Source organism: Pyxicephalus adspersus, chromosome 5 (assembly GCF_032062135.1).
Source record: "Pyxicephalus adspersus chromosome 5, UCB_Pads_2.0, whole genome shotgun sequence".
NCBI lineage: Eukaryota > Metazoa > Chordata > Amphibia > Anura > Pyxicephalidae > Pyxicephalus > Pyxicephalus adspersus.
The window spans coordinates 83839568-83853836 of record NC_092862.1 but is presented as its reverse complement, the minus strand read 5'-3'; the positions used below and the strand labels follow the sequence as shown (position 1 = coordinate 83853836).

The window sequence follows — 14269 nt, the reverse complement described above, 5'->3', positions numbered from 1 at the left end:
ACGGTACTTTCTTGTCCCTTGGGAGGTATCTTTGTTAGTTGAAGAATATTGAGAGCTTCTTTCGGATCATCAAACATTTTGAATTCTCCTTGCCAGAGGACCTTGAGTTTAGCCAGATATAGTAAGAAAAAAAAATCAGAAGTCTACTAGACATTTGCATGCAGGTGCAAAGGTTTTCTGTTTCTGTGTGGCGGCTGCTGAGTAATCCCTAAACATAGCAATTTCAAAGAGTTCCGTGTGGAGATCCCACCGTTTTCTGTAGGGTCCAAGATTTTTTGTCGGCATAATAGGAATAATGAATAATTACTGGGTGAGGACATTGACTGATGCTGGAGTGATCCAGACCTATACAATGAACTCTTTCAATGTTGCGTGCAGCACTGGATGGGAGATTCAAAGCGGTCATCAGATTGGTGGTTAGGAGAAGATCTTGACCTTTATAGGTTGCCGGTATCCCGATGAGACACAGATTAAACCTCCTGTTTATCAGATCTTCAAGCTTAATTTCCATGGTGTTAATTAGCATGCTCTGGGAAGTTATTTTGTTATGCGAGTCCAACATTTGATCCTCTAAGTTGTTGACCCTTTGTTCCAGTTAAGTTATGTGACCCCAGACACCATCTGCACTGGATTATCTGTAGACGAGGGGGGGGGGGGGGGGGTAATGAAGAGGAAGGTGAATCCATTTTTGTTTGAGCTCTGGTGTCTTTGTTTCATTTTGTGTTTGCGGACCGAGGAAGGCAGGTTTTTCCCAATAAATGTATCTATGGTGAGTAATACACACACACAAAGGGAAAAAAAATGGACTATGTTGCAAACGAGTATGCCCAGATTTGCCAGTCGAAAAGAGGCAGTCTTAATCCAATACTCAGATGCACAAGTAAGAGGTAGTTGCCACTTCTGACACTATACTGAAGGTCGTTTTTATTCTATTGCAGCATGCTGGAAAAGAAATAAAGGTCACCAAGGTTCCAATAAAGCTGGTCCATACCTTTAAGGACGCATGCAGGGTGGGTCTGATGATCTGACCTTACAGCCAATATGGCCGCCATGCTCCACTCAGCCTGCACTAGCGGCGCAGACTACAGGCTGTTTGAAGAGGAGAAAAGCTTGTTTGTGACTTTCCTTCCACCTGTCCCCACCAGTAGCGATAGGAAAACCCTGTGGTCTGCTGGGTTTCCGTGCAGTAAAGCCGGGGCAGTGGGAAGCCAATGTAAAATGTGGCTGCTTCTTGTCCCCGGAAGTCAAGGGTACTCTTTTTATATATATTTAAATATATATCAATATAATATAATATAAGGTTAAAAATTTAAAATATATTTAAAATTTAAATATATATCAATATAATATAATATAAGGTTAAAAATTTAAAATATATTTAAAATTTAAATATATATCAATATAATATAATATAAGGTTAAAAAAAGTTGATTTATGATCCTAATAAAAAAATAAAGATTTTACTTTATCTCAACGTCAATCAGCCTTCCCACCTTGTAAACAAGTTGAGGCAGGGAATATGTGCACTGTGAATATGGCTGATTAAACAACATGGGCCAGGTGTAATTTGTTTTGTGTAAATATAATACAATAAGTACACCATGCAAACAGAATTATTTTTCCCTCAAAAATGCCATTTGAAAAAGAATCTCGGTTGATAATAGTCAAATGTCCTGGAGTAACTAAACATTCCTTTGGCTCTGGGGTTTTTACTGAACTGTTCAAAGAGTTTGGTAAACATTTTACATAAGGACATAGTGAGTGGTCCAAAATTGCAAAAGGGAGATGTTTTTGGTTACAGAAAGAAATTACCATCAGTTATTTCTTCCAAAGGGAGTGCTACCAAGTACTAAGTTGAGGGCCAACAATTTTGTCCAGGCCATTTATGATGTTTTGTGTGGAATGTCTCAAATTTTTTTTTCTCTGATTTTTTGTGTTCGCCCAGTGCCAACAAAAGAAATAAACATTACAATACCAAAACATTTGTAACTGCAATAATTTTCTGGGAGAAGTGGTGCATTTTCTGACATAAATGCAAGGCTGCCAATATTTTTGTCCATAACTGAACATTAAAACAAACTGAATTTCTAATTCTGACTATCAACTATCGGGGACAAATATATATGCTCTCTGGGACAATTAACGGGGCAATTATATACAGTGCTCTCCATACTGTTTGGGATAAACACACATGACGAGTCCACAAACACAAATACACACCCTGACAGCCAGTGATTATATGAACCAAACACCTTGGCAATCAACAAAAGCTAAGAGAGTCAATAACAAGCCCCCTGCAATTTTTTTTTTTTGACATTCCACCTCTAAAAAACCATCATGCAGTACCGTCTGGGATTACAGTACATTTTTAATACCCTTTATTGATTTGTTCTCTCCTACATTCTGCAATCCTCCTCAAACTGGGTTATCTTGCACAGCTGTTGAAAGTAAATAGATAGTGCATCTGCAAGTCCATAATCACGTCCATGTATTGGCATGAGGGTTCTGACAAACAGTATGTTTCTAAAACGCATCAACATGACATACCCGGTATGGTGACATAAAGCTGATTTGTGTACAGCGCAATCTGGGCATCAGCACAGTCTTGGCATCAGCACAGTCTTGGCATCAGCCCAAACCTGGGCGTCGTTGTGGACTAAGTTATTATAATTTCATAAAATCTAAGATTTCTACACTGTCTTGTGACTACCATCATTGTTATTTTCATAAAGGTTTGAGATTTTACTTTATCTTGCTGGTGTTATTTATGTTTACTTTCAACAGATATGATATTATTATAATTAATAAAGAGCTTTGAGGTTGGTCTTCAAGGGTGTCTAGAATGAGGCATGAAGAGAGTTACCAGGCACTGAAAAGTGAGTTACACCAACCTTGACAAGCAGAAAGATAGTAAGTAGAGTCTATAGCCTAAAATGTAGAAACCGAATAAAAAACAAAAAACAAAACAAAAAACACACATATGAACTAAATATTTAGCAATTCACTTGTTCTGCAAAGTTGTTGCATTTATTTTCCTCATCCTAACTAAAAAAATTATTAGGGTACTCTGGTAACTCAAAAACAATTAATAACAAGGATACTTTAATATTCAACATTTTAGGGTATATCAGTACCCATTCTCTGAAAATACTGCCCTACAATTCCAGCATTTAGCTGAATGAGACTCACATCATCCAACATCCTTTAGTATCATTTGGTTTGGTACCACCTTCTTGCAGTAGGTAAAAGGGTAGATTTTTCTTTAAACACCCTATACTGCCAACATTGACAGTCATAAGAAGAATGTAGAGGACAATGGACAACATGGTAGACAGAGACACATTAGATTCACTACCTTGTGAGAGAACAAATTACCGAAAATGTAAAACTTATTATAAGGTTAGCTGTTGCTAAAGATTTTAAAAAGCTACCTGGCTAAGTCTATTCATACGGGGAAAAAAAATCTGAAATTAATGATAATAGCTACAACCTTTTTTTCTTTTAACTTACCTTTAACAAAAGTTGATACTTTGTGATCCTTTGTACAGGCTTAATAAGGTAAGAAGAAATAGAGTTTGCTAATTCATGACGTTGTTGAATTTCCTGTAAAACAAGCAGTGAACATAGCATTAAAATAGCTTATATTCATGAAGAAAAGTATGTTTAATTGGACGAAAAGTTTGTATACCCAATTACTTGGAAAACATAACATTAGATGTCAGACATGTAGAAAAACCCATCAAAAACATGAAAATGGAAAAGGCTTCCACCACCAAGGAAAAAAGAAAAATATATTCAACTTTAAATTCAGGATCTACATTTTAAAAGTGTATTTCAGAAAAATAAATTAAAACATTTTATTGGGTTAAGAGGAAATTTTATGTAAAATTGCCTGTAAATACTGCAGCCACTGTCCTTTGTGTATAGTGTTCAGATAAATTCCTGCATAGTTACAGTTTACATTTAATCAAAACTACACTAACCCCCCTAGCGGTAATCCCGAGTGTGACTCGGAGTGGCTTTTACATGCAAAAAGCAGTAATCCCGCGTCACACTCGGGGTAACTTTAGAAGCCCCCCTTACTTTTGCCCCGCGCTCCAGATCGGATGGTGAGATGTGTGAGATGCAGTGAGATGTGAAGCACAATGCAGAAGTCCAGTCCAGCAGCTCCAGCGTCGGGTGAGGCGGGCGGGACATCCCCACTCGCATCACCCGGGGGGATGTGTCATGCAACTGTATATGTAATCAATAAAAACTTGAGACAAAACTTATTTTTTGTTGATCACAACGAAGTATGCTAAGGAACTTTTTTTGTTTTTCAGTAAACTATACTGTCTATTATAAACTGAACTAGGTAGATGACATTTTTATATTCTATATTTCATTTTGTATCATGGAGAGAACAGTAATAGAAGTTTGTCTTCTTGACATGTTTCAAGATGCAAAGGTTTGCTTTCTTAAGGGGGTTTATTCACCTTTCCCACACGCACAGCTACAGACTGCAGGCATTCCCACTACCCTCTCCACAAAAGCAGGTACTGAAGACCTAAGCAGCTAGCACAGAGGAATGGAAGGGGCTTGAGCCTGAAAATCTGCAGCAGCATCTTCACTCTTTAGATGCTTGTTTGTCTTAGAGTCTTCCTCTAATCAGATTGACTCTGCACTGCACTATATTCCCTGCACTGGAGCATAGAAAGCATAGAAAATAATGAAAATAGGAATAGGTACTTTATTATTAACCTTAGTAACTTATGTCAACTACAAAGACCTGTCAATTTCCCTTGGAAGTACAGTGGTTCCCTTGGTTACAGGCTGACTCCACCCTTGCTTTTTGACCTCGGATTTTGGATATTGGCCTACTTAGATTGTTTCTATTACTTCCTCAGACAACACTGGCTTACTTAGTTTAGTCTTTTTCTGGGATATTTAATCTGGTGTACTACCTAAATTGGACTCAGCTAGAAAGCAACTTTTTATGGTCTTCTAACTTAACTAATCTGTTTTACTCATACTACAGGAGTATATTCAACTTTTATATATTAGGTCTTAATTTTCTCTTTTTATTTGACTTCTGTTCCCCTCGCCTCCCTCACCATTCAACTTTTCTGTATTGGACTCTCCAACCCCCCCTTTTCTATTTTGTACCATGGGATAGTTCTGCCCTGGCAACTTACAGATTACATTGCTTGGAGAGTATACTCTTTTCAAAGCTAATGACTTCTCAACATCCTTACCTGCAAATATTATGGTGTGATGTTTGGACCTGAATTATAATCCATACTTTCTATCAGAATTACTTTTTTATACCTGAAGCGATATTCTTTTACATTATTCTGGCAGTCACCAGGTCAGTGCTGCTATTACTTTTTCTCTTGAAAATGCTGTATTATAAATAAACCTTTATATTCTTTGGCCTGAAATACTAAATCTGTGATTTAGGAAAATGTAAACCATATAAAAAGAAGCCTTAGTCATTTGTTCACAATTTCATGCAGAGTTTATTTTTCCTGTTTTCTATTTTTGTTCTTATTTACCAATGTCTACTGAAAACTTTTTTCAGTACCATACACTTTTCCCCATAGTGTATATTCCCATTCCCCCACTTAGCTTGCTACGACCCTCACAATGAGGCTCTTGAGCTTTTCGGTATTTACTTGCCTAGTTTTGAGTTCTTAAAGTGTACCTAAACTTAAAAATTTCACTTTACATAAAAGGGTAGAGAACCTATTATTCTTCATTTTTTTTTCCTACTTCCTTGCTTGTTCTTCCCCCACAACCCCTTTTTTTCTCATTTCCAGGTGTGTTACACTCCTTTTTGACATGTGACTGAAATTTCTTTTTCTTACTGCCAATGGTTTATTCTTTCTCACCTCTCTTACTCTATTTTATTGCACAAACTTAGTTGTCTCAAATATCAGACAACCTTTTTGCAAGAAATACATTTTACCTGTGACAGGATTCCTGCATTTTTGAGCAGCAGTTTTTTTTGGTATGCCAAAGCTCCCCATCAGACTATGTCTAGGGGAGAGAGTATACTCCTTTATTGCAAAAATGGTTTCTTGGGACCTTATTTCACTTCTGAACCAGATGGTAGATACTGGTTGATTAAAAGCAAAATCTAATCATAATTTTTCACCTGTGGTAAATATGTATTTAACAAAGACTAATAAAAGAACCTTTTTAAAGACTTTTCTGAACATGGTTAAGAACAAGTACATTTTCAAGAACCTTCAACACAAACACCTAAATGCGATGGAAGCCACCCTTACTGTAGGTGGTGAATTAAATATTGCATTAAACTTCAATAGGAATACCTTCAAAGGGTCTTTCTACCTATCCCCATTCCTTATTACACAATATTACACTACTACACTCTAACCAATTGATAGATATTTAGAGATTTCATCATCCTAATAAAAGAGATTACACACATTATTCCACTGTCCATAAGGTAAACTCCAGATTAGATGTTCTTGTTTTTTTTACATATTCAATCTCCTCTATTACTTCTGTCTGATATAGGGTCATTTACAATCTCTGATCATGCTCCTATTTCCTTAATCTTAGAGAATTATGTGCCTTAGTTTTGTGTTTGAGAATGAAAGAATAATAAATACTCCTGACATCTGTACTAACCTACAATCTGTACTACTAACCTTTCTAAAGGTTAAACTAATCCCTTTAAAGGGGTCCATGGCAGGCGCAATATAAGTTTTATCCAAGTCCTATTTAATAAACATGGCCATTGACTCAAAAGAGACAATCAACACACAATTATAAACTACATTATGCTGCTGATATAGTCTCAGCTAACACAACTTCAAGAATAATACCTTAAATTGCTACAAATCAAATTCACAATTAGCTATAAGCAAAAGATATATTCATGAATATGCTAATAAATGTGGTAGAGCATTGTACTCTTTGTACTAAGAAGGCTCAAAAATATATCTCGTAGGATTGCCTCTCCTTCAGACACTCCTTTTCATCGCTCCAGCAACATTGAAACAAAATTCCATACATTATATAGTACTCTCTATAATTTATGCTTTATGTCAGTGGTTGGCAACTTTTTCGGGCCCGCGGACAACAAAAATTACTGCCTCCGTACTGCGCATGCGCGGAGGAGCCAGGCGTCACTTAAAGGGGAAGAAACTTCCCTCATATTTGCGATATGATGCCAAAACCCCACCCACTCTCCCATCCCAGATCTGAGAATGTGATGGGAGAGTGGGCCGGTTGTTTCCAGAGACACAACCCGCCCATTTCATTGCGCCTGGGTTCCGTATGGAGAACATGATCCGCGCCCCTGGAAGATGCACCCCGTCCTTCTCTTCTCATGATCCCACTCGGGGCGTATCAGTTTAAAGCTGCGGACCACTAGTTGGCGACCGCTGCTTTATGTCAATTTCTCCATTTTTAGAGATTTGGGAAGAAAGTATACCAAAAAATTTAGGAACCTTGGGTTTATCTTTTCTTCCTATTCCTAAGAATAGCCTTGAAACGCATGATACACCTATTAATATCAATGATTCTTAGGTACAATTGCTATTGCAGCCATCAGAAAAGCTGCTGTCCCGGATGACCCTACATTAGCCTATTATAGGAGTTTTCAACTACTAGCTTTACATTTCACTCAAGCTTTCAATGCTACCCACAAGGACTACTTCGTTCCCTTGATACTTTTCCCTGAACCAGATAAAGACCAACAAGCCTGTTCTAGCTTCAGGCCTATCCTATTATTCAATTGTGATCCTGAATTATTCATTAGAATTCTAGCTCAGAGGTTGACTCAAGTACTTCAATCTTTTATTCATCCAGATCAAAGTGGGTTTTTACCCACAACCCAAGACCATCCATCCATACACCTAATTTGATTGACTATATTACTCACATCATATTCCTACAATGCTACAGTTTGCAAATGCAGAAAAAGATGAATTGATTAGAAGTCTCTGACAATATTTTGCTTGCCTTAGATCCCGATGTATTCAATATGGTTAAATGAAAAGAAGAAAGAGAGCCAGGGTATTTATTAAGCGTCAGTGTAATAAAAGGAAAATATTATAAAGTGTAAAGTGACAATAATTCTACAAAAATAATTCCTACAATTGGAATTTTCATACAACAATTCTTGGTGTTTTAACAAAATAAATTGGTACATAGGTCAATTAACAATTGTTGCAGTTAAATATTCAGTGCCCCCAACGCATTTCGCCTCTAAGGGCTTCATCAGGGGACCTGAAGTAAGATGTTGGATTGCTGGCTGCATGTAAGTACATTATATACACATAAATTTAAGTATGAGTAAATACCATGTTTGTAAATCCTAGTTAGATGATAGAACAACTGTACATATATTCATATTACTAAAGAGAATCATCTTTCAAAGAAACATGAATCCTTACTGGTTTTTGCAAATATGTGATAAAAAGCATCATCCATGTGTTAATATTCAAATGCATAAACAGACCTTGACTATCTCATAGACAAATACATGTATAGCAACAAAACGTGGTCAGAATACGGTAGTGATAATACAAATGAATCATAAACAAATTCATATATGATCACATAACCAAATAGTAATAACATGAATACAACAATGAAAACATCTTTAAGTATAATATATGAGCAACAGGAGGATACAATTACAGAGTAAATTAATCAGTATGTGCGAATACATAATAAGGTTACATCCTAGTTATGCACTAATGTATAATCGGAGTAAGGAGTCGTTCTTACGTGCGTTGGTACGGTAGTCAAGGAATGCTTGTCTGCTACCTTCCCTGACCTGTGCTTGTACCTGGATTATGCTTGTCTGCTGCCATCAGTCTGCCTGGACCATACCTCCCACTCTCATTCAACTTAGTACCTTATCTGCCCTGTCCCTACATCGGAGCCCTCTGTCCCACTCCCCCCTGAAGGGGAGAGCCTGGGGGGTCGGGACCTGGAGTTCTCCCCCAACAAAGTAGTCAGGTGGCCATTAGGGTCACCAGTCCATAATCCCTTGCTCTGGTGAAGACTTGGAGACACTTTAGACTCTGCGCCCCAGGTAATCCCAAGTCACCTGCCAGGGGGCATAGCCTTAACACTATTTTTGCCAACCTATCCCCCGCTAAATTTCAGAACCTATCTCTGTCAGAAGATACCTTCCTACCTCAAGATGGTAATTTGTTTCAAAAATATATCCCCTATCTTCTCCTATTTGTCGGTGATTTGGCAAAAAACCATATTTTTTTAAACTTGCCTTATTACCCCTCTTTTTGGTCAGACTTAACTGATGTCATATTTAAATGAATCTATTCATAACAGAATTTGTTCTCCTACATGTCTTATCGATGTCCAGAAAACACTATAAAAATTACTTATTGGAACATTTATTTAATGCTGCAAAGTAAGTATATCTTCCATATAGCAACCCGACCTACTGTCTAGCACTGCATTATTAGGATAAACAATATCATATGGAAACTCAAATGGACGATCTGACAGCTTCCTCAAGATCAAAGAACTGAGAAATGTGGACATGCCTGGTTTTACTGGATTCATTTCTGATCTGCGGCAGACTATGGCATGATGTTGGATGTTTTGCACTACTTGATACAGACCTGCATTTTGCTGCAGACATAGCCCATCCTTGGTAATGTAGGAGCTTTAAGACCTGAAAAGGAATGCCTGCCTGCTTATCATGCCTTTTTTTTTTTACTCTCTCTTCTCTTTTAAAGTTTGAATCATTAGCACCTACTATGCCATGTATCACATATAATGTAATGAGATATTTATATTTTATGATTCAAGTCTGATTTTACTGGATTCATTCTTCAGGAAAAACTATTGATACACATATTTCAGGACATGTTTTCTATAGATGTTCAAGCTCTTCCATGGACACCATCTTCTGCAATGTCCCCCACCCCCCTCCATTTCTTTAAACATTTATGACAGGAAGTATTTGCCTCAAGTTATGAGCTTTTTGCACCCCAATAACAGATCCTATTTTTTTTGTTTTAACAAGAAAAACAGAGAACAAGATAAAAAGTAAAATAAAAGTAATTTAAATACATAGTAAAGCAATTGCAAAGATTAATGGCCAAGAATTATCTAGCATCATTAGGGTAAGTTTGGATTGCAAACAAGAAACATGTTAAAAAGCCTGGTAAAAATAGTAAAGAAAGAGTAAACAGAAGCTAGAAATATGTGAGAAAAAAAGGAAGGGAAAAAGCAAAGACAGGAAGGAAAAAAGGAGAAGAGGTAAGGTGAAGGTACAGAGTCCAGAATCTGCATGAAGCATGGAAAAACCTACCTCTCTCAAGAAAAAAAAAAAGGAGTGTATGAAAAGGAGAGCAAATACACATTAAAATCACCTGGTAAAAACAGAGCAATTCAGGGTGACCAGACATTCCTGAATGCCACTAAAGAGTCATTGAGCTTGGTCACCAAAAATTTGTTCTTCTGTTTCACCAGTGCTACATTTGGGATAAACCAGGGGTAAACCATCTGGGGTAAACCAAAGTTTTTGCTAAGGTTCGCTTCACAGCTGTAAATATAGCTGGGTATTTGTCACAACGCCACAGGGCAGGGTGGTAGACCCTCCGTGTCACCAGCCTAGTAGGTAAAGACATGCACGGCATGCAGAGTGAAAGCAACAGCCTCTAGAAGTGAGGATGTTGTACTGCCGGCTGCTGCGAGGTTGTGGCCCCCATGCTCGCCAAGACAGGTGACTGCTAAAAGGCAGGAAGAAAGCGTAGTACTGGACAGAGAGAGGTCAGACAAGCCATAGGTCACACACATATATATATATATATACACACACACACACATATATATATATATATATACACACACACACACATATATATATATATATATATATATATATACACATATATATACACACACACATATATATATATATATATATATATATATATATATATACACACACATATATATATTGATTGATATGATATCAGATTTTTGTGTTTTTTTATTTAAAGTTTATTATTACATTTATTAAATATTGGATATATTTCGGCGAGTTATGCTTAAATAATATAGCCTACAATGTAAAATAATGTAAAACAACAATGTAAAATAAATTAAAATTATTACCCATTGGAATATATTTTTCAGTGTGCTTTGTAGAACAGACTTGAAACATTCCCATTTCTGTTCTGTGTTCTTTGAGGAGAATATTGTCTCCCAGTCCAAATCACAGAGTTCAAATTATAACTTGTAATGCTTTTTGCATGGAAATTTGAATGGAATGAGAACGCTAGGGAGGTTAAGGGTGGCTCTCTGTGATTTGGACTGGGAGACAATATTGTCCTCAAAGAACACAGAACAGAAATGGGAATGTTTGAAGTATGGAGGATAAAGAAAAGGCAGATTTACTAAACACCTTTTTTTTTTAGCTCTGTGTACACAAAGGAAAATGTCGAAGCTCAAGTCCAAATTCCTAATAGCAATGTCACTGCCTTAAATGAGTCACAATGGTTCAAAATTGATATGATTCAGAAACATCCATATGTCCTGAAAGAGCTAAGCTCAGTTATTTCAAAGCCATTATTTCTAATTTTTAGAGACTCTTTAGTCACTAGCATGGTACCGATGGATTTGCGTAAGGACAATGTGGTTCCTATCTTCAAAAAAAGGAGCAAAGAACAGTTTTCAAACAAATTTACTCTCCTTTTATGAGGAAGTAAACAGGTAGACAGTGGAAAAGCAAATGATATAATGGGCCAGTTTTAATAAAGCTCTCCAAGGCTGGAAAGAATATACTTTCAGCAGTGAACCTGGGTGATCCAGCAAACCTGGAATGGATCTGGTCCAAGATTGAAATCATTTGCCAATCCATCCAGCCTTGGACAGCTTTAAAAAAATAGGCCCAGTGTACTTGGACTTTGCTGAAGCATTTGACACACGTGCCCCACAGACGGGTAATATGCAAGGTAGGGTCAACAAGTTTAGATAAGTCAATCTGTAAATGGATAGAAAACTTGCTTAAAGACTGTTGGAATGCGCAACATGGGTGGCATGAAATTAGCACTCATATGCAAACTGGCTGTTGGTGGAACCTGTTGGGGGTTGACTCTGAAAAGCCTCTGGGAACAGTGGGAGGTTGAGATAACACCTCTGTGAGCAGGAATATCCGTCTATATATGATTATTGTTTAGCTTAACTGGAATAATTGTTGATTAAGTCTGTGTTCTTTGTTAATAAATATTTTGTTACTTAAGATCTGTGTGATTAATAAGCTAATAGAGACTTAGTAGAGATACTGACATTCAAGAAAAGGGATAAGGGAAACAGGAAAATTTTCTTACAAAGACCACATCCAAAGAGCTGTAATTGCTGAATCATACTTTGAATGGTCTAAGGTTATTACTGGTGTACCCCAGGGTTCAGTGTTGTGACCTTTACTGTTTAACATCTTTATAAATGATATAGAGTTTGGGATTAAAAGTACCGTTTCTGTGTTTGCAGGTGACACCAAACTATGTAATGGAATTAGGTCTATACAGGATGCCTATAATCTACAAGCAGACCTGGGTGTACTTTTGATTGGGGAGCCAAGTGGCAAATTACATTTTATACAGATAAATGTAAAGTTATGCACTTGGGGGCTAACAACATGCATGCCTTATACTGTCTAGGGGGGAATACATTTGGGGAGTCAGAAATGGAAAAGGATTTGGGGGTTTGGGGAGATCATAGACTTAATAACAGCATGCAATGCCAAGCTGCAATATCTAAAGCTAGTAGAGTACTTTCTTGTATACAGAAGAGGAATACACTGAAGAGATGGAGACATAACCCCGCCCCTGTACAAAGCATTTGTCAGACCTCATCTGGAGTATGCAGTCCAGTTTCTGCACCAGTTCACAAAAAGGACATTGTGGAATTGGAGAGAGTGCAGAGAAGGGCAACTAAACTAGTATAAAAGGAATGGAGGAGCTCAGCTATGAGGAGAGATTAGCTGACATGAATCTATTCTCCCTTGAGGAAAAGAAGTTTAAGCTCCAGATAAGGAAGGGATTCTTTACTGTCAGGTCTGTCAAATGTTAAATAGGCTCCCTCAGGAAGTAGTTTCAGCAACTACTATAGATTGCTTTAAGAAAAAGCTGGGGCTGGGGTTCACTGGAGGGCGCCGCTGGATGGTGGGGAGCAGGTAGGATTACCACTTTTGGTACATAAAATCCACACCAAGCCACACTCGGGAATACCACCAGGGGGGTTAAGGAAGGGAATGGAAAAGAAGGAGGGATCAATATATCAACATGAGTTTATCCTAGCCCAGTGGATCCCTAATGTAGACATTCTCAAAGGGTGTATTTAAAAGCGGGTTAGCAATAAACTTAAGCATAGACTGTGCTAGACTAAGCGACCCTGCACAACGACCTTTATGAGCATTCCAGAGCCTGCTAGCTGACACATCAAGTAAAACATTTAGTTAAAAAAAAAATCCTGGGGGGCATTCTCAATCTTCTGGACAACGTCAAGCTCTCCCAGAAGGCAGTTATCAGGAGAATATCTATTTCCTTTCATTTAGGGAAGATGATATCAAAGAAACAGTGTTGTGATATGACCAAGTATAAGTAAGAGAGATAAGTTGGGAGGAAATAAAGATATGATCATTTTTCTGGATCGTGTAATAGGAAGGTGAGACCAGTAAGTATAATCTTTTGTGCCAGGATGTAATTCTTGCCAGCTATTGACAAGATTATGAAGTTAGACATTTAGTAAAAGAACTGGAGGGTGGAACTACAGAGGCGTAAACCACATAGGCATGTTGATTGCACACTATCCAGAAAAGGGTGGAAAATCATATTGGAATCCCCATGCCAAAATCAAGGTGCCTTTCTAGTGCAAACTGGATAACCCACCTGGGCGTTACACTGATGTCTAGATTTCTGTACCAACAGCGGTACGCTGTTTTTCATGAATTTTTTTTTTTTTTTTTTTTAATTGTAGACCTGTAAGTTACAGAAATATGTCCAAACAGGGTTCTAGTAGATATCACGAATATAAAAAAAAAGTTTGAAACACACAATCATGTAAAAATGTACTTTTAATAAAATCCTATTCTATTTTTTTTTGCATAGAAATTTTTGTTTATATTGTGGGCTTGTAATTCTTAGGATTAACTCCCGGGTATGATAATTATATTTATTTATGATATTATAATCATAAATTATAATACATAATTATAAATAATAATTTAAAAAAATAATGAAATAATAGACAACAATGTAATCTAAATATA

At 37.1% G+C, this 14269-nt stretch overlaps 1 protein-coding gene across 1 annotated transcript in view; it reads right to left on the bottom strand.

Annotated features, from left to right (window-relative positions):
* TRIO (trio Rho guanine nucleotide exchange factor) overlaps positions 1-14269 on the bottom strand; it is a gene marked incomplete at its 5' end in the record, with an annotated part of 463708 nt that overhangs the window by 235042 nt on the left and 214397 nt on the right. Inside the window, 1 exon segment of the mRNA XM_072411970.1 lies at positions 3511-3603. Within this exon segment, the coding sequence (XP_072268071.1) occupies positions 3511-3603 (93 nt within the window).